General features: G+C 34.9%; 1 protein-coding gene across 1 annotated transcript in view; it reads left to right on the forward strand.

Annotated features, from left to right (window-relative positions):
- Nucleotides 1-21254, forward strand: part of LOC131803303 (uncharacterized) — a 201423-nt gene that overhangs the window by 167372 nt on the left and 12797 nt on the right. Inside the window, exons 2-3 of the mRNA XM_059124400.1 lie at nucleotides 16263-16335; nucleotides 18566-18655. Coding sequence (XP_058980383.1) covers nucleotides 16287-16335; nucleotides 18566-18655 — 139 coding nt within the window. The 5' untranslated portion in view covers nucleotides 16263-16286. The remainder of the gene's footprint in view (nucleotides 1-16262; nucleotides 16336-18565; nucleotides 18656-21254) is intronic.

The raw sequence follows: 21254 nt of genomic DNA on the forward strand, positions 1-21254 counted from the left end.
GCCAACTTGTCGAATGTGACAAATATGCCTGGGTGTTCCAACGTGAGTCTTTTTTTTTCCCTTTAGCTTCTACTTGTCACTCGCCCTCAACAGGGTTCGCTTGTGCTATCCCCGAGGCTATTGTGGCATTCATAAGCATTCGTGATGACTCAAGGGGCTATCATAAGCGGGACACATTACTGGCATTACTTTTCACATTGAAGGCTTAATCATTGGGTCACCACAGAAACTAAAGTAGCCATTAACAAATTGCCAACATATTATTAAAAAAAAAAAAAAACTTATAAAACTTATAATCATACAGTACGAGTTGCATTGGCCTTGTCTTATTGACTTGTGTCACAAACTATTCCAGGAACATTGGCAACAATACATTAACAAAACGCAACCCCTGGTAAATATTGTCACCAAGGGGAAAAGGCCCAAAGAAAATAATATTGTGCAATAGTATCTCTATTTCTGTGGCTTCTTTCTGTGGTAGCCAATTCAAATAAAATGCAGGTACAATTGACCCATTTTCATACATCTTTAGTTGTAAGTGAAAGTCAACGTACGGCCACTTCAACAAATGAAACTTACATCTGCTGACCCTTAGATCGATCAGACTCGCTTTGCCACCTATAAAAAATACAAAAGGCAAAATGCAAAATGCATATATCTTAATATCGCTCACGTAGCTAGTCTGCTACGGGAGCAACTTTTTGATATGACCATTAGATGGGAAACACAATGGATCTGAGATTGTTTATCGACAACATGAGATCACATTGATATCTCGATTTGTTTGCTCTCCTTTGCAGTTTTGCTGCACTAGTATCTGCTAACGCTGCTTGGGTTGTGAAAACTTTAAATCTACTTTAAGCTTCAAAAGCTTGGTTGTGGTAGTAGCAGGAAAAATATAGTTCATGATATTGTGCTTAAGGATGTCTGGCACAATGTATTGCATCTACTCTAAAAACAGGAATAATAAAGCTGTGGAATGTTATAGATTAAGAGCTATAGGAAAGTTTTTTGGTATGGAGGGTATATTAAATTTGTCATTTCGTTCGTAACACCGCGAAATATACTTTTTAGACAACATAAAGTATACTCTTGATCAGCATAAAATTCTATGTCGATTTAACGATGTCCGTCCGTCTTTGAAAAACACTTTAGCTTCCGAACAAATTGAAGTAGGTTGATAACATTGTACTTAAATATGTGTTTTGTCTGTAGACTTTTGGTATTAAAAATGGGCTATATAGGTCCACGTTTAGGTATAGTCCCCATATAAAGGTACCCCCCTATATTCGGTATTTCGATGATTTTAGCGACATTATTCACTGGAATTATTTCAAATTTCGTATTTGAAGTTCGTAAATGGTATCAAAGCCTCTGACATAAGATTGTCTATGTAGGTCCGGGTCTTCGTATAGCCCCCATATAACGGTACTCCCTTATATTCGGATTTTTTTTATGATTTTAGCGATATTTTTCTTTTTTTTTAAGTATCTAAAGAGAACTACAGTCTATGACAGAAAATTGTCTATGCTGCTGCAGGTATTCGTATAGCCTCCATTTATCGGTATATTCGGGATTTTGAGGATTTTAGGTTCAATATTCACCGGAATTGCTTAAATGTTGGTATTCGAAGTTCATAACGGGTACAACAGCAACAGTGACAGAAAATTCTCTATGCAGACCCAGGTCTTCGTATAGCCCCAATATACAGGGCGAGATAAAAAAACTGGAACAAAGTCAAACGCCATAATTTTTACATTTGTTTCTTAATTTTATTGAATGAAAGCGAAGAATGTCGGAAATAGCATCAAATTTTAGATTTGTTCGAAATTGGTCACCTTTGGCACGAATTATGGCCTTCAAACGGCCAATGAAACCGTCACACGCTGCCCGAATGTTACTCTGCGGTGTTTTGGCCCATTCCCGGCGTAGCGATTGCTTGAGGTGATTGACACTTTGGTATTTTTTAGTGCCAACCTTGCTTTCCAAATTACTCCAGACCCAATAGTCCAACGCTGGAAATGAAGCGAGGAACCTAATTTTGTAACCATTCTTGGGTGGCGCGTGCAGAGTGCGATGGTGTTGAGTCCTGTTGGAATGTCCAAGGTCTGCGACCAAAATGATTGCGTGTCCAAAGCTTAAATACACCCTCCAGAATATTTTCGTGAAAATATTCGGCATTTATTCTGATGCCACGGTCGATTAATGCGAGCGGAGAGCGACCATCGGCTGTTATGGCGGCCCACACCATCACCATGGCCGGCGCTTGAGTTCTGGTGGCCAACCGAAGGTGCACATATTCAGCTGACCTCCTTGGCAAGCAAACACGATCATTTTGTTTGTTTACAAATTGCTAGACAACGAATGTTTTCTCATCGGAGAAAACCAAATTCGGCAGTTCACCACTTTCGGCCAAGCCAAGCAACTCTATAGCTCTTTTGAGTTCAGTTCACGAACCATTTTTCAGCCACTGCGACGTGGGTTCCGACCAAGTAGTAGTAGTGTTTTTGTTTTCTTTTGCCTACTTCCTTGACGTCGGGCTACGTACGCTACCAGTATCACGGTAACGGGCGATGGTACGAGGCACAAAAGATTTATTCACATTTAAATGTTGGAGTACCAATTGTGGTTTTCCAGCGAAATATAAATAAATCACACTATTACGCTTGAATTCCATCACGAATAACTTTTTTCTGGAAAATTCTCACCAAAATGCTTTTGTAAGCTTGTAAACAATATAATGAACTGTCAATGGAATAATTTTTAGAGCTGTCGGCCGAGTGGCTTAGAAATGACAGCAGTCTGAAGTTGGTTGCAGTTTTTTCATCTCATCGTGTATCTGTACACCCCTATATTCGGTACTTCATGATTTTTAGCTGCATTATTCACCGGAATTTTTTCAAGTTTCGTATTTAAGTATTGTAGTGGTCTACGATAAAAATTGCCTATGCTGGTCTCGTTTTTGTATAGGCTTCAATATAATGGCAACACCCTTTTTATTATTATTATTATTATTATTATTATTATTATTATTATTATTATTATTATTATTATTATTATTATTATTATTATTATTATTATTATTATTATTATTATTATTATTATTATTATTATTATTATTACTTTTATTATTATTATTATTATTTTTATTATTATTATTATTATTATTATTATTATTACTTTTATTATTATTATTTTTATTATTATTATTATTATTATTATTATTATTATTATTATTATTATTATTATGATTATTATTATTATTATTATTATTATTATTATTATTATTATTATTATTATTATTATTATTATTATTATTATTACTTTATTATTATTTTATTATTATTATTATTATTATTATTATTATTATTATTATTATGATTATTATTATTATTATTATTATTATTATTATATTATTATTATTATTATTATTATTATTATTATTATTATTATTATTATTATTATTATTATTATTATTATTATTATTATTATTATTATTATTATTATTATTATTATTATTATTATTATTATTATTTTATTATTATTATTATTATTATTATTATTATTATTATTATTATTATTATTATTATTATTATTATATTATTATTATTATTATTATTATATTATTATTATTATTATTATTATTATTATTATTATTATTATTATTATTATTATTATTATTATTATTATTATTATTATTATTATTATTATTATTATTATTATTATTATTATTATTATTATTATTATTATTATTATTATTATTATTATTATTATTATTATTATTATTATTACTATTATTATTATTATTATTACTTTTATTATTATTATTATTATTATTTTTATTATTATTATTATTATTATTATTATTATTATTATTATTATTATTATTATTATTATTATTATTATTATTATTATTATTATTAAAAATCAAAGTTAGGTCGGCCCGCAATTACTTGTTTTTACATGATATGGGTCCAATGGCTTTACTAATATCCTCCTCGGTAAAAATTAAGATTAAAAATTTTGGAGACTTTTTGGTGTAAAAGGCAAACATTTTCCTATTGTTCTTTCCGAAAAAGAAAAAAACCTAAATAATATAAAAAAATAGAAAATCTGCAAATTTAGTGCGATGTAACAAACTGAACAAATTGTACATTTTGAGTACTTAAAAGACCTTAAACGAACTATTGGTGCGAATCTACAAAATTTTAGGTGGGCTTTTCGCTGACGAAGCAGCGCTCACTAGTACAAAATATATAATCGGAACCCATAAAAGGCATAACATGAAAATAAAAACATCCGTATACCCTATAGTCATATTTATTTCCAAAGGTATTCCATTGATAGGTCATGCTGGAATTTTGGTAAAGCTTACCAAGTGGAAAATTTCTAATATTTTTCATGCTTCACTTTCTATTATCATAAAATGTCACGACAACCTTTACCGAATTATCAGTTCAGGGGTTGAATGGTGTAAAAGATATGTTTCATTCGGAAACTATTTAGCATTTTTATACCATCCATCGTAGTATGAAGGGTATATTAAGTTTGTCACCCAGAAACATACAGACCTTATATAGACCTCACATAGTCCGGCTGTCCGTTTGTCCGTCTGTGGAAATCACATTAGTGTATATTTTTAGTATTGAAAATGGAGCATTAGGTCCACGTTTTGGTATAGCCCCATATAATGGCGCTTTCATATTTTCGTTATTTTTGACGATTTAGGCGTAATTATTCACAGGAAATGTTTCAAATTTGGTATTTAAAGCGTAAAGCCCCCATGTAACTACACCTCCCGATATTCGGTATTTTGATAATTTTAGCGACTTTATTCACCGGGATTGTTTCAAATTTTGTATTTGAAGTTCGGATTGTTACTACAGGCTTTTGACGAAAAATTACTTATGCGGCACCACAACTTTGTAAGCTTACATATAAAGTTTTCTTTTGAGCGGTATTTCTCGGGAGATTTTTTTTTGAAAAACTTCAAGTTCCTTCCGAATGATGGAGGTTATAAAAAGTTCTACCCGGCCGAACATTGCTGCTTTTTTACTTGTTTTCTATTACACATTACGCTTTTCAAAACCGCAACAACCATGAGGATTGCTTACCACAACCCGATGGCACTACATTGCGTAACAAAAGCTAACCGAATCGCTGTGCGATAACTATTTATACTAAATTATTATGTTAACATGGATATAATTGAAACAAGAATTCACTTATTCTGGGCAATTTATTTATTTTACTCAAATGCCCAGACATTAGCATCCAGCGAGCATAGCCGAGCCTGTGAATTGTGATGCTGATGCAGATGCTGGCTCGCTGGTGTACGGCAAGCCAGAAAAGAATGAGCATAACAATAGCTGGCAATTGATGGCCGAACAAATGTGTTTGGAAGTATGGAACCGATTGTTGGTGTTGTTGTTGTTGCTGCGTTTCGCCAATTGAATCCCAACCTCTTGGTAATGTATTCCTTCGTACAAATATGCACTTAGATTTTGTTCAGCGATAGCAAAACTTTAAAGTTTCGGTCTTTTTGTTTTTGTTGTTATTTCATTTGTTGTTCGTCTTAATCCCGTCGCCGTCTGTCCATGTATTTCTGGTGGCTTTGTGTGTTTCTTGTACTATTGTGCCGACGCTGTTCAGCATTTTTCCCAAAATGCAAAATGCCTAGCATCGTTTGATGGCCGAAGGGATATTAACAGAAGCAGCAACATCGACAGCAACAGCAACAAGAACAACGACGGCCAGCAAGGTCCACAGTTAAAGTGTCTCCATTAAATGTCAATTTATTTTGGGCTAACTTGTTTTTGGCATTTCACTAAGGCCTCAGAAAATTTAGCAGCAACAGCAGCCAGCCGACTACATTCGTACAACATTTTTTCCATCTGCAATACATAACAATACTTGTAACAATATGTAAGCGAGCATACATTTCGTGTATGGGACAATGCACATGAAATTTGATAAGCGCTATGTTGCTTTGTCAGTTATTGATGATCTGACAATCGGAGATTTGCAGCTTAACGGGTATAGCCGATCGCTCGGTTTTTCCAAAAGCTGGAAGCATCTATAACGGTGTTCAGCAAGAATTTGGTAGTCGTATGTGTCACTTCCATCATTAAAAGTAATGCAGAGAATGTGCCTTACCAGTATATAAAAAAATTGAGAACTACATACCCTTTGCATTACCAGTAAGCAAAGTATAATGAATTCGATTTAAGATTTGTTCCAACAGTTCGGTTAGGCCTTTTTAAGTTAAGTTCGTCATTCCGTTTACAACTCATCGAAACAATAATTTTAGACCTAACAATGTACAGGGTGAGATGAAAAGACTGCAACCAATTTCAGACTGCTGTCCTTTCTCAGCCACTCGTCCGATAGCTGTTAAAATTATTCCAGTGACAGCTCATTATATTGTTTACAAGCGTACAAAAGTTTTTTGGTGGGAATTTTCCAGAAAAAAAGTTATTCGTGATGGAACTCAAGCGCGATCGTGTGATTTCTTTATATTTCGCTGGAAAACCACAATTGGCACTCCAACATTTTAATGTGATCAAATCTTTTGTGTCTCGTACCATCGCTCGTTACCGTGATACTGGTAGGCTAGCCCGACGTCAAGGAAGTGGACGGAAGAAAACAGCAACATAAGCAAAAATGGTTCGAAAAGTAAAGAAGCGACTTGATCGAAACCCGCGTCGAAGTGGCTGAAATATGGCTCGTGAGCTTAACATATCGCAATATTCCATTTGGCAAATATTGAAAATGAGCTGGGGGTAAAGCCATTGAAATTCCAAAAAGTGCAAGAACTTACACCGCAAAAGAAAGAAAATAGACTCAAAAGAGCTAAAGAGTTGCTTCGCTTGGCCGAAAGTGTTCAATTGCCGAATTTGGTTTTCTCCGATGAGAAAACATTCGTTGTTCAGCAGTTTGTAAACAAACAAAATGATCGTGTTTACTTGCCAAAGAGGAAAATGTGCACCTTCGGTTGGCTACCAGAACTCAAGCGCCGGCTATGGTGATGGCGTGGGCCGCCATAACAGCCGATCGTCACTCTCCGCTCGTATTAATTAACCGTAGCATCAGAATAAATTTCTAATATTATCGCGAAAATATTCTGTAGGGTGCATTAAAGTCTAGGGCAAGCAAACATTTTGGCCGCAGACCTTGGACATTCCAACAGGATTCAGCACCATCGCACTCAGCACTCGCCACCCAAGAATGGTTACAAAATGAGGTTCCAAGCTTCATTTCCAGCGCACAATAGCCACCGAAATCTCCGGATACCAATCCGTTGGACTATTGTGTCTGGAGTATTTTGGAAAGCAAGGTTGGTACTAAAAAATACCAAAGTGTCGACCACCTCAAGCAAGCGCTTCGCCGAGAATGGGCCAAAATTCCGCAGAGCAACATTCGGGCAGCTGATCAAGAATATATACAGGGTGAGATAAAAAAACGTCACCTGGCTTTTTGAAGGCCATTATTCGTGCCAAAGGTGGCCAATTTGAACAAATCTAAACTTATTCTAAAAATTGATGCTATTTCCGAAATTTTTTGCTTTCATACAATAAAATTTAACAAAAAAAATGTAAAAATATGGCATGCAGTTTTTTTTTATCTAACCCTCAGTGGCCCATGCCCAATATAAGAGCTATTTTCGGTATTTTTTTTAACAAATAATCTCCATATTTTATCCTCAGATATCAACAGTGGCTTTAATATCAAATTTCAGTATTTCCGCTCTGCAATTTCCCTAATTACCAAATTAAGTACCATTTAGTATAATTATAGTACGCATGTCTAAAATCTGTTCCTTCTCTCAACCACAGACACCAACAGTGACATCTATAGCAAATTTCAGGATTTCAGGTTTATCCCTTCACCCAATACTAAATTTAGTACCATTTAGTACTTTTCGTACAAATATAGGACGCATTTTCATACGACCGCCAAATCTCAAACACAGATACCCTCAGTAATCTAAATATAAACTTTCAGAATTTTATCTCTATTCCTTCAACCAATACCTAATATAGTACCATTTCGTACTTTTCTTACAATTATAGTACATTTCCAAAACCGCTTCCATATGTTTGGGCTACACATTAACAGCGACCCAAATACCAAATTTCAGATTTCAAGACCTATCTGTTCGTCCAATATCAAATTCTACCAAATATAGTACTATTTAGTTCTTTTCGTGCCCTTGTAGTACACGTTTTCAAAAACACCTCTTTATCACAAACCGACCAACTACAGGGACCCAAACACAAAATTTTAGCTCCAACCGTTCAGCCCAAACAAAGCTGTTCAACCTTGATTTTCATACCAACATTTCCATCAGTGCTAGGTCAGGTGCGAAAATGGTCCGGTTCTCTTAATATTTTACACATCCCAATATTTCTACTAACATACGATACGTTGTGAGGATGGGATATATCAGTCCATTCCCGCAGGTACCTCCTTCACAAAGGGTAAACGCTAAATTAAAATACTATTCAATTCACCCTGGTTACATCTCACAATTTTCATCAACACAAGATTTGTTATAATGATGGTAGAAATCGGACAATTTCTCCTGCTACCTCCCCCACATAGGGTTAAAGAATTTGAAAAACAACACGATTAAAGAAAGCGAAATAAGCTCCCAACTCTCTTCGAATTTCAAACATACAAACATTTTTGCTTACACAATATCTACGAACTCCTTCTGGTACCTCACCCACAAAGCGTCACTATCTGTCATAACTTGGGTAACAAGTCAGCGATGATATTTCTAATTATTTCTATCTATATTTATCTGTATTAGATGAAGGATGAAAATGGAATACTTCGGTCCACTATATCTGGTACCTCAGGCGCATTTTTCTAAAAATTATCGCATATCTCATATGAAGCGAAGAAAGTAGTCGATATAGTCCAAACCTGGCATGTCGCAATATTTATATCATATTTATGGACAATGTACGAAATGGACAATATTGGACCATTCCTTCGGAACCTACTCCATAGGGGGTCAACGGTTTGAATAATCATAAGAGAAGTCAAAATTTATTTAAATTATCGAACATTGTCTGAGGGTATGCATCCGTCGGCAAGCTGACTGATACTCTTCCACTTGTTTATATACATTTTAATAATATGCTACTTTATACAAAATAGTGTCAAAAATCATTTTCAATATTAGTTCAATATCAAACGAAATTTCCCCCTAAATAAATATCACTAAATACATATGTATATGTCTTCCCATGTACATACCCGCCAACATACTTATGCAAAATAAATGGGCATTGTTCTGCTTCTGTATATATATACATACACATTTTTTTTGTTATTCTCAACGTTTACCTATTTTGTCCAGCGATTTGTTTAACTTCGTGTAATTTTTCTGTTACGAGAAGACAAGCAGCAAAACACTTTGTTTTCTTGTTGTTGTTGTTGTTGCAGTATGTCCTACCAAAATTCCAACAAGAGATCTTTTCTTAGCCCTTTCTTAATCTGATGCTACTATCCAAATCAGTAGCAATGGCATAATGTTTGCGTACAAAAACAACAAAAAGGAAATCCTCAGAATTTCCCCAAACACAATCGATGTTCGATGGTTCGTTCACTGTACATTTTTTTTTCTTTTTTTGATAAGTTAGAATGGTCTCCGGTATAATAAAAATGTTGCAAATATTTCAAGACAAATGGCGTAAAGCGACAAAGTCTTGATTATGTTGTTCGATTCGAATTGAGGGTTTTTCTACATAGCACTTTAGATCGCAATTGAATAATAGGTTGAATTGTGATGTGAACGATATGATGATGGGGAAGGGGTGGATTCGTATAATTACAGCCCCTAAAACAAGATCTTAGAATTCTTTCCTCATTTTTATTCCAAATTCAACATAAAATAATAGTTAAATGGCTCATATCAGGAAGTGATGTTCTTGTTGATTAAGCTATTTTTTCTTAATTATGGTGTAATTTTTCCAATATATTTCCTTAGAAAGTCAATGGAGTTTTCTGGGGGCATTGTTACGCAAATTATGTCAAGAAACTTGCAAGCTTTAAAAAATCTCGTTGCAAAAAATGCAGCTAAAATTATTAAAATACGGAAAACGAGGCTCTGTATATACATGTTGAGATAATGCTGTTGAAAAATGTGACTTAAATTGGCAAACTAGAGAATATCGGAAAGTACCATCATATGGGGGCATACAAAGATATGGACCTGTATAGGTATTTTTCTGTCATGGGGAAAGAATAAGAACTCCAAAGAATGGAAATCCGTCGAAAATGTGACACAAATCACGAACAATTTGGAACTATTCCCCTAAAAAAGAGACACAAATTATTAAAAATCCGAACATCTGAAAGTACAATTATATGGGGTCTATAGCAAAATTTGAACATATATCTACAATTTCGCTGAGAACACATATTATGTTGTCTAAAACAATCAGAACACCCTAAATCTACAGGTACAATTATATGGGAGCTATACCAAAACGTGAACATATCTAACCCATTTACCATAACGAAAATTCTGCGGGCCAAAATTCATCGGAATAACATTTTATCAACCTACTCCAATTCGTTCGAAAACTAAAGTGATTACCACAGACGGGCAGATGGACGGACGTTGCTAAATCGACAGCATTTTATGCTGATCCTGAATATATATACTTTGTAGGGTCTAAAATGTATTTTACAAACGGCATATACCCATTATACTACCGTGCGACAAAACAGGGAAAAAAGGGAGCACATGATGAAAGTAGAGGTAAAAATAAGAGACACGTGTATCGTCGTTTTGAAATTTTACATCAAAAATATTCCTGATACGATTACTTTCAATCCCTACATTGTGTCGTGTAAAATTATTGGCAAAAATTCTGGGAATATTTTTGTAATTAACCCTCAAAGGGATGTTTTAGGTCCTTTTTTACAAACACGTTCAAAGCTCCATTAAGATAAGTAAGTATCAGATCAAAATGTTCTATAAAATTCTAATCCAAAATTACCTGCTCCAAAACTTACCTATGAGCCGGAAATCACCAAAATAACAAGTTAAAAAGTATCAGTCTGTTTTTTGCCGATAGTTGCATACCCTCAGCTATTGTCAGTTTATTTAAACATATATAGCATCCGTATTTATAATTCATCATGTTGAGCCTTTATGGGGGGGGAGTTTCGAAGGAGTTCGCCTATATTGTTGTCTATAGTGGCTCGAAGTATTCCACTTCATCTAATACTAATAAAAATATTGGGACCTGCAAAATGTAAGAAAATCAAACATTTATTTTAGTTTTATGAGAATTATTTTAAATCAAAAATTTAACTTTTTGTGGGGGAGGAGGTATCAGAGGCAGTGGGCAGAAAACTTCATTCACATTATATCTCTTGTTGAGGGAAATATTAATATATAAAAGGTTGAATGGAATCGCTGACTTATTTCGCAATCTATGAGTGATTTAAGTATCTAAAATTGTGATCGTTTTTGTGTGGGAGGTAGCACAAGGAGTAGGCCGATATCTATTGAGATGTGTGAAGTTTGAAGTGTCAAAAGAATCGGACGCTTATTTCGCATTTTTAGGGCGTTTTGTTATTGAAAATTTGATCCCTCTGTGGGGGAGATACCAGGAGAGTTATATCGACATATCTCATCTCATCCAGCAGATCTTGTGTTAATAGAAATATTAGGATAAGTGAAATGTTAAATGCTTATTTCACTTTTGATGAGAAAAATAACTGTGCCAAATTTTGACCCGTTGTGGGGAGATACTAGAAGGTGTGGTCCGATCTCTACCTTCTTTATAACAGATCTTGTGTTGATGAAAATATTGAGATGTACCAACTCTGAATGGAAGCGCATGTTAATCTCGCATTTTCTGAACTTCATGGATATTCAAAATATTGATCCTTTGTGGGGGAGTTACCAGAAGAACTGAACTGATATATCCAATCTTTACAGCAGATCTTGTGTTAGTAGAAATAATGGGATGTATGAAATATTGGGAGAACCGGATGCCTATTTCGGATTTTATAATCGTTTTGATTATTCAAAACTTCGTCTCTTTGTGGGGAGGTACCAAAATCTGTATCATCTTTATAAGAGATCTTGTGTTGATGGAAATATTAGGATGCACCAAGTCTCAATGGAATCGGATGTTAATTTCGTGTTTTATGAGCTTCATGGATATTCAAAATTTTGTTTCCTTATGGGGGAGGTACTTGATGGAGTGGACCGATGTTGTCAATTTTCGCACCTGACGTAGCACTGATGGCAAATATGTATGCAAAGCTGGAGCAAAATCGGATTATCCTTTCTCTTTCTGTGCAGTAAAATAATTTTTATTGGACAGATATATTCCATTTTAACATCAGAACTTGGGTTAAAAAAAATATTGGGATGTGTGAAATATGAAGTCATTTGGTCTCTTACGTAATATTTTATATGAGTTATAATTATTCAAAATGTCGATCCTTTGTGTTGTGGGAGGTACTTGATGGAATGAACCAATATTGTCTGTCTGTGTTTTGTTTTTGTGTTTTGACCTTATCAAATGATATATACCCTCTCTAGCCATATGGCTGAGGGTATAATTAGAAAAATATATAAATGAACTATTCATAAATCGAAACAAAAATATAGCCTTTTTAAAATCCAACATCAAGAACGGTCTTCGGCGAATATTTCGAAATGCTCCATTGAGTTTATATATACATCTTATTATAATGTTAGATATTAGAAAGCTTAACACAAATTGTGTTTAACTAAAAATAACCCAAAATGTTTTTGTAATTTGCAATTAAACTGTTTAATTTTATTATTATTTTTTTTTCATTTCAGACTGCCTTGCACTGGGCTGCCAAACATGGCAATGAAGATGTCATCAAACTAATAGCCGGTACATATAAAGCTGATGTTAACGCCAGGACGGTATGTTATTACTTCTATTGCAATAAGTCCCAATAATTAAAAAAAGTTTCTTAACACTTTTATTTTCTTTTTATTTCCATTGAATTTTCAACCATACCGATGTCGAATTCTAAATGTTCATTGAAAACACGTAGAATGGAGTAAGTATTTGCAAGGATATCACAGCAAAATTTAATATTAATTTAATTGAGACAGAATCCAAGAGCCAACATAAAACATTGTATTTCTCGGATATTACTAAACGCTTTTAATATAACAATTGTCACATTTACAAAATCTCAATTTTATTCGTCTTTGTTTTTTTTTTTTTTGTTTCTTGCCACATGTGGGGCTGAAACACATGGCGACATAGTGTGTTTCTCTTGTATTTTCCTTGAAAAGCATTTTATTATAAACGACAACAACTAAAACAACAACCACTTTATTTGCAATAACTCTACTTGTTCAATAAATTCAATCCTTTGGAGATGTACATCAAACTACGAGATGGGTGTGATCAAGTTCGTCATTTTCTTTTAAAATTCTATAATTTTTGAATGTTTGGAAATTTTTAACTTTTTTGATTAGTTAAGACCCCGCCGGACCGTGAACCGTACCAAATAGCACATGTCGAGAATATAAAGTCTTAATTTATCTTCATTTTTTGAAATTTACCATGTCAAATTTAACTTCATAGAAATAAGGTTCCCATCTCTGATTTGTGTATAAACAATGGATTTGTTAGGAAACATTTTGACAATGAGATGATTTCAAAAATATAAATTAACAAGAAAAATAGTATCAGTCGGTTTTGCCGACAGATTTATACCCCCAGCCTTGAGTTATGATTATTCCAACTTTTGACCCTATATGGGGGAGGTTCCGAAGCAGTTGGCCAATATTAATCAATTCGTGTCTGACCTAAGGCCGATAAAAATAATACAACGTGCCAGATTTTGACTATATCGACTACTTCCTATACTTTACAGGGTTGCCCATATTCGACGAACCCATCTGGCAACGCCATAACAGAGATGTCACATCGCTTAATGACATACCGCGTTTGAAGCGTCAGTCCAAGCACATGTTTACCATGAACCAATACACGCGCTCTGAAATAGTTGAAATTTACATTCAACAGAAGAAGTCAATTGTGAAAACTCGACGTGCTTTTAAAACATTCAAAAATGTGAGAAGTGCGCCTTCTAAGAACACCATTAAGAGTTTATTCGAAAAATTTTCGACTGGTAAGGCTCTTTCTAATCCGAAGAGGCCATATAAAAGTCGACCAAGGCGATCGGCCGAGAATATCGCTGCCGTTCGAGCCAGTGTTGAGAGGTCCCCAAGAACATCCCAAAAACGCCGTTCTCAGCAGTCGGGCATGGCTCGGTCTACTTTACAACGGATTATTCGCATTGATTTGCATTTGCACTTTCTGTGCAGTAAAACATTTTGAGAATTTCGACATTTTGTGGGGGAGGTACCAGAAGGAGTTGACCGATATTGCCCATCTCCGAACTCGATCTAAGTTTGACAAAAATATTACGATGTACCAAGTTTAGACCAAATCGGATACTCCTTTCGAGATTTATCGTGGGCACCAGCCAGCCAGCCAGACAGACGGACGGACGGACAACGCTAGATCGAATCTAAATGTCCCCTGAAACGGATTTGGTCCAAAGAGACCTAGGATCTAAAACCATTATTTCGACTAGGCACGAATTTCGAAAAAAAACCCTCACTATATTAGTGACTCTTATTCAAAATTTCAGAATTCTAGCTTATTTCGTTTGTCCAATACAAAGTATTTAATTTTTGATACATTTTAGTACTTTTCGTACCCTTTTAATATGAATTTAGAAAAACCTAGTCTTGTCATATGCATACACACCAAGACTGACCCTCGTGCAAAATTTCAAAGTTCTAGCCTCAGCTGTTTCCTCTGGTTTCAGTCAGTTATTTCACTACTCTTCTGTATAAATAGATATTACCGAAGTCCATGTGCCTAAAATATTCCCAGATTCCCAGAAGTCTCAATCAAGAAATGTAAAAGAGTTGGGAATTAACTTCCGAACGAAGTGATGTAGGTTGATAAAATTTTACTCAAATATGTATTATGTCGGCAGGACTTTTGATATTGAAAATGAGCCATGTAGGTCCACGTTTTGGTATAGCCAACATATAACGGTACCTCCCGATATTCGATATTTTGATGATTTTAGCGACATTATTCACAGGAATTGTCCCAAATTTAGTATTTACAGTTCGTATTGGATACTACAGCCTATGATAGAAAATTGTCTGTAAAGGTCCACGTCTTCGTATAGCACGCATATAACGGTACCTCCCGCATATAACGGTACCTAGCGATATTATTCACCGGAATTATTTCAAATTTGTTATTTGAAGTTCGTAATGGATACTACAGCCTAAGACAGAAAATTGTCTGTACATGCCCACGTTTTGGTATAGCCCCCATATTATGACAATTTGGATGATGCAGGTCCACGTTGCCGTGGTTATAAATGGATTTTTTAACGGATTTTATTTTTTTGAAAATTTAAAAAATCGTTCCAAATGGTGGTGGGTATTCAATGTTCGGACCGGGCGAACTTACAGCTTCTTTACCTTGTTACAATTTAGTTTATTTTATTATTAATCCATTTTCAGGATTACTCAAACTTTTCACACCACCCCGCATTCAATTCGACTTTGATCAGTAGTAAAATACAATTTCAATTCAATAAAACCATAACGAATCACTTAAATCCAATGTCGTCTGGCAATAGAATAGGAAGGGTTGGATTAGCTAGCTAGCTACATCGCTGTGTGCGAGTGGAACGAATACCGGTGTGTGAGGAAGGGTTGAGTGAGCCAAAGAAAAATTGAATAGACACGCAAAATGTTTTGCCATTTCAATTTCGTTGACAGACAAATGTCAAATTTTAAAATTTAAATTTGTTCGGTTTGATACACATGTTTGTTGTTGATTTTCTACCTTTCCACATTTATTAAAATGAAATTGGCAACACATTTCTTCTTGTTGTTGTGGTGTGGCAACAACAAAAAATTAAAAGATTTGTCAATGCTTCAGTTAATCCGTCACATTCATCCTGCAGGAACAAGTCTATGACAATTTAATTATTTTGTGTTTTAAATTCTTTTCAAAATTCGTTAGGTGTGAAGCCTTTGATTGACACTTTGGCGGGATACTGCTGCCGGGAGTTGTTGTTGTTTTTGCTGTTATTTTAAAAATGTTGTTGCTAGAAATGTAAAATGTTGGCTTGTTTGAAACATAAGTGTATTTCTAATACTTTCTCTTATTTCTTTGATTTGTCTGCCCTAGGGTTACACTCCCCTGCACATTGCTATGCAATTCGGAAGGGTTAACATATTTGCCCTACTCTGCAACACCTACAGTAAGTACATTTTTTTAATTACATTATTCTGGTTTTACACTCAAACATGATTAAAGAGAATAGCATTTACGAAGTAGGATTTGTAATTAACAGTTTTATCGCCCTGCCACAAGTTCGTTGTCATAATGTTCGACTATAAAATAGTTATTAACTTTGATTGCAGATAGCTTATGATTTAGTTCAGCACTTCATAAAGGGGCCCCACTATCATGAATTGCCAATCAAAATTGTATTCTTATCAACCACCGAAGTATGTCATTAATAGCCTATTGACATCCTATCATCCATTGCTCGGCGTACTTGAATCAATATTTTTCTTTTCCCCCTATGACCTTATCGACTAATTGCCCAATTTCGATTCTGTTTGAAGTATGACTGTTATTTGTTTTGGACTCAGGTTCAAACATCGATAATGGAGATTATTAAATCAATTTCTATGATAGTTGGGTAGTTGACTGCCGAAAAGCGGCACATCTTTGAACTAAAATTTCGGGTGTTTGAACAGTTGCACGTTGTCGACCATTATTGTATTTGGTGTCAGGTTTGATACTCTAAACACTTTGTACATACGCCGACATTAACTTTTATTAGTTGAATCAAAAATAGATTATAGGACTGAAGATTCAAATTATGTAAACCAAAATATATTATTTTCTAGGATCTGTTAAAGAATTAACAATCTAGGCTGGGATATCAGTAACATTCCCAGGACATGTCAGACTATTAACACCCTCCCACATGTAAAAACTTGAGTTATAGTCAAATCAGTTAGTTTAAAAACCTCAGTTATTTTTTTAAAACCCTCAACCATTGGGTAACGAAAACATTTGTATATAAAAGTATCTGAATTGAAGCGGTTTCCACAGTCAACCATAGGGTGGGATTTATTTTATTTATTTGTCGGAAATTTATTTAAAAATGTCGGAAATAGCATAAAATTATAGAATAAGTTTAGATTTGTTCGAACTGGTCAGCTTTGGCACGAATTATGGCCTTCAAACGGCCAATGAAGCCGTCACACGCTGCCCGAATGTTGCTCTGGCAACCTTGCTTTCCAAAATACTCCAGACACAATAGTCCAACGGATTAGTATCCGGAGATTTGTGTCCTGTTCCTGTTGGTATGTCCAATGTCTGCGGCCAAAATGTTTGCGTGCCCAAGGCTTTAATATACCCTCGCGATAATATTCGGCATTTATTCCGATTAATACGAGCGGAAAGCGACGATCGGCGGTTATGGCGGCCCACACCATCACCATAGCCGGCGCTTGAGTTCTAGTGGCCAACCGAAGATGCACATTTTCAGCTCACCTCTTTGGCAAGTAAACACGATCATTTTGTTTATTCAATCTGCTGGACAACGAATCTTTTCTAATCAGAGAAACCCAAATTCGGCAGTTCACCACTTTCGGCCAACCGAAGCAACTCTTTTGAGTCAATTTTCTTTCTGTTGCGGTGTAAGTTCTTGCACTTTTTGGAATTTGAATTTACCCCGAGCTCACTTTTCAATGTTTGCCGAATGACATATTGCGATATGTTCAGCTCACGAGCCATTTTTCGGCCACTGCGACGCGGGTTTCGATCAAATCGCTTCTTTACTTTTCGAACCATTTCTTGCTGTTGTCTTTCGTCCACTACTTTGACGTCGGGCTACGCTACCAGTATCGCGGTAACGAGCGATGGTACGAGACACAAAAGATATATTCACATTTAAATGCTGAAGGGCTCTAACGATAGCCACTTGAGGTTTTCCAGCCAAATATAAAGACATCACACTATCATGCTTGAATTCCATCACGAATAATTTTTTTTCTGGAAAATTCTCACCAAAAAGCTTTTCTACGCTTGTAAACAATAGAATGAGCTGTCACTGGAATAATCTTAACAGTTGCGGACGAATGCTTAGAAATGACAGCAGTCTGAAGTGGTTGCACTTTTTATTTCACCCTGTATTTATTGTCATTTTAAGTCAAAGTCTCGCTCATAATCAATCTGTTGTATGAATTGAATGAGAATTATTTCAGAGCAAACGATCTGGTAAATGAGAGCCGTTTTCAATAAAGTAGTTACTTAGAATTGTGGTGGTGTAAGAAATATATGAGGCAGCTACTTTGTGAATTATTGAATTTATTTACGTAATTCCTCAAGATCGCCCAAGAAAGTAGTTCACATATGATTTAGTTAGTTCTATTTAACTTATAATAATAATAATAACAATATTTCTTTTGCAGAGGCAAATCGTGATCTATTGGATTGGGCCGGCAATAAGGCCTTGGACTATAGCAAACAGCAGACCACTGTTTCGGCCTCCACCTATAGCAGTGAGTATTGTTCAAAGTTTCTACTCACCGAACTTAACAACAACTATCACTTTGAACTACCATCTAATATGAAAACTACTGGAGGTGGTACAGTGGGTAGTGCTTTGACACGTGGTAAGAAACGTTCTCAGCTAGGCTATGCCACAATTAGTGGCGGTAGCAATCCCATATCGCGTACACAGTCCCTATTGACCACCTCGACACGGCGCCGGGAAAAGAAACAGGCCATACAGTCAATGAAATTCAATAACAACAACAATAACGAAGATGACACCCTGATGCCATGCCAAATGTTGTCATCGCCTCAAAGTTCTCCGGAATCAACTCCACGCAGCATGTCACCGAACGATAATCGTGGTATGGGAATTGTTGCCCGACGCAAAGAGAGTTTTCTGCGTAAAACACTACGCGCTGCTACCGCCTCCAATCGCCAACACCAGAACCACAACAACAACAACAATCCTGAAAAACTTACTAACAAAATCCTAAAGGAATAGAAATGGAATGCCAAAAGACAATATTCCACCCAAAAAAATGTGCTTAACTTAATCCTACCAATCTTGCTATCCTCTACCCCTTCTAAATATTGGTAGTTTACAATTGTATTATTGGGGCTTTATATGGTTTACTAATGACTCTACTCTACTTTTTATGGGAATTTTCAAATAAAACTTATTTTCTTTCTATTTTTAATTTTGATTTATTAAATATTACTATTTTTTGTACTTTTTGCCAGTTACTAATTATTAATGCATGTTTTTTCCCCAAAAAAAAATCTTTATATTTATTTTTGTGTTTATATATATTAAATATTTTTTGTTAATAATATATTCATTGATTTAATTACAAAATACTATTTTTTGTCTTAATATTTATCTAACGCTTTTCATAATTCAATTGAAATTCCACTCATACTGATATCGATCGGAACTTTCATTACAAAATCTGAAGTCAGGGGCACAATTTTTATACCCTACACCACAAGGTGGTCAGGGTATTATGTCTTTGTGCATTTGTTTGTAACAGGCAAAAGGAAACGAGATAGACCCATAGTTCCTTTTGAAGATCTGCATAGAATCACATTCTGAGTCGATTTATGCATGTCCGTCCGTCCGTCCGTCTGTCCATGTATTTTTGTAAACAAAGTACAGTTCGCAATTATTGCCCGATCCAGATGAAATTTTGCAAAAATCATTTGTTTGGCCCAAGGACGAACCCTATTGAAATTGGAGATTATCGGTCAACATTTAGATATAGCTCCCATATATATATTCGTCCGATTTGCCTTTTATTGTGCACCAAACGTGTAAAATCAGCCCGAATAGCATGGAATTTTGCATATACAACCAAATTAGGCCTGAAAATATGTATGTCAAATTTGGTCGAAATCGGTTCAGATTTGGATATAGCTTCCATATATAACTTCGTCCGATTTACCTTTGATTGTGCACCAAACGTCTAATATTTGCCCAAATGCGATGAAATTTGGCACTTACGACCGAATTGAGTCTGAAAGCTAGTATGTCAAATCGGTTCAGATATAGCTATAGCTCCCATATATACTGTTCATCCGATTTGTTATATTTGTTACCCAAAGCCGTAACAACGATATTCAGGGAAATATATCAAATACAGCTCAGAAATATCTTTGCCAAGTTTTATCGAGATCGGTTCCGATTTGGATATAGCTCCCTTATATATTTTTATCCGATTTCAAATTAATTGTGCACCAAATGGGCAATACAAGTCCGAATTTAAAAGATACAAATGCTTCGGCATATTTAAGCTGGAAATACATAAAGCGCTTATCTGGCTGGCTTAAGTCATCGGCTGGCTTCTTCGGAAATGAACAAAGGAGGCCAGGGCCAAAATCGAACTATGTCAACCTAAAACTCCTTTGTTCATCTACGAAGAAGCCAGCCGATGACTTAAGCCAGACAAATATGCTCTTTATGTATTTCCAGCCTTAGTCCTTTGAACTTTAAATTATAATCATAGCATGTATGATTATGCCGATTTCTACTAAATTAGAAAAGTGGTGTAGGGTATCATAAAGTCGGTCCCGCACGACTTTAAGACTTTCTTTACTGGTTCTACATAAAAATAGTTCAACAAATAAGAATTAAAACTCTTAACCAATTACATTGAAGTCTCGCGACAAAAGAATATTTTTAATCGAAGTACGTGGAATAATACGAAACACTCACAATCCAATATTGGAAATTTTATCACTGTGCAGCACAAAATAAAAAAAATTATAGGAAAAACCAAGTAGATTATAAAAATAGAGCTAAAATCTAAATTTTTTGAAATCCTTAAATTTTGTTCAAGCGAGTCACCAAAAGGGTCTTTTTTGTCCCTCTTTCCAAAAAATGGTCACAAACTCCCTTTAAAAAGGAAAAAAACAAGTCAAAATACGCTACAAAACTATTTGTCATAAGTTCAGAGTTCTGAGAATATATCAAAACTCTAACTATTACCTAAACGCCAGGAAATGTTTAATATTAAACAAACATTTTAGGCTAAAAGTCGTACTTCTCATGAGCTAATCCACAATTCTTCGGCGATACATCATTTTAGAATAATGACATCAAATATA

This window comes from Musca domestica, unplaced genomic scaffold (assembly GCF_030504385.1).
Source record: "Musca domestica strain aabys unplaced genomic scaffold, Musca_domestica.polishedcontigs.V.1.1 29, whole genome shotgun sequence".
Classification (NCBI taxonomy): Eukaryota; Metazoa; Arthropoda; class Insecta; order Diptera; family Muscidae; genus Musca; species Musca domestica.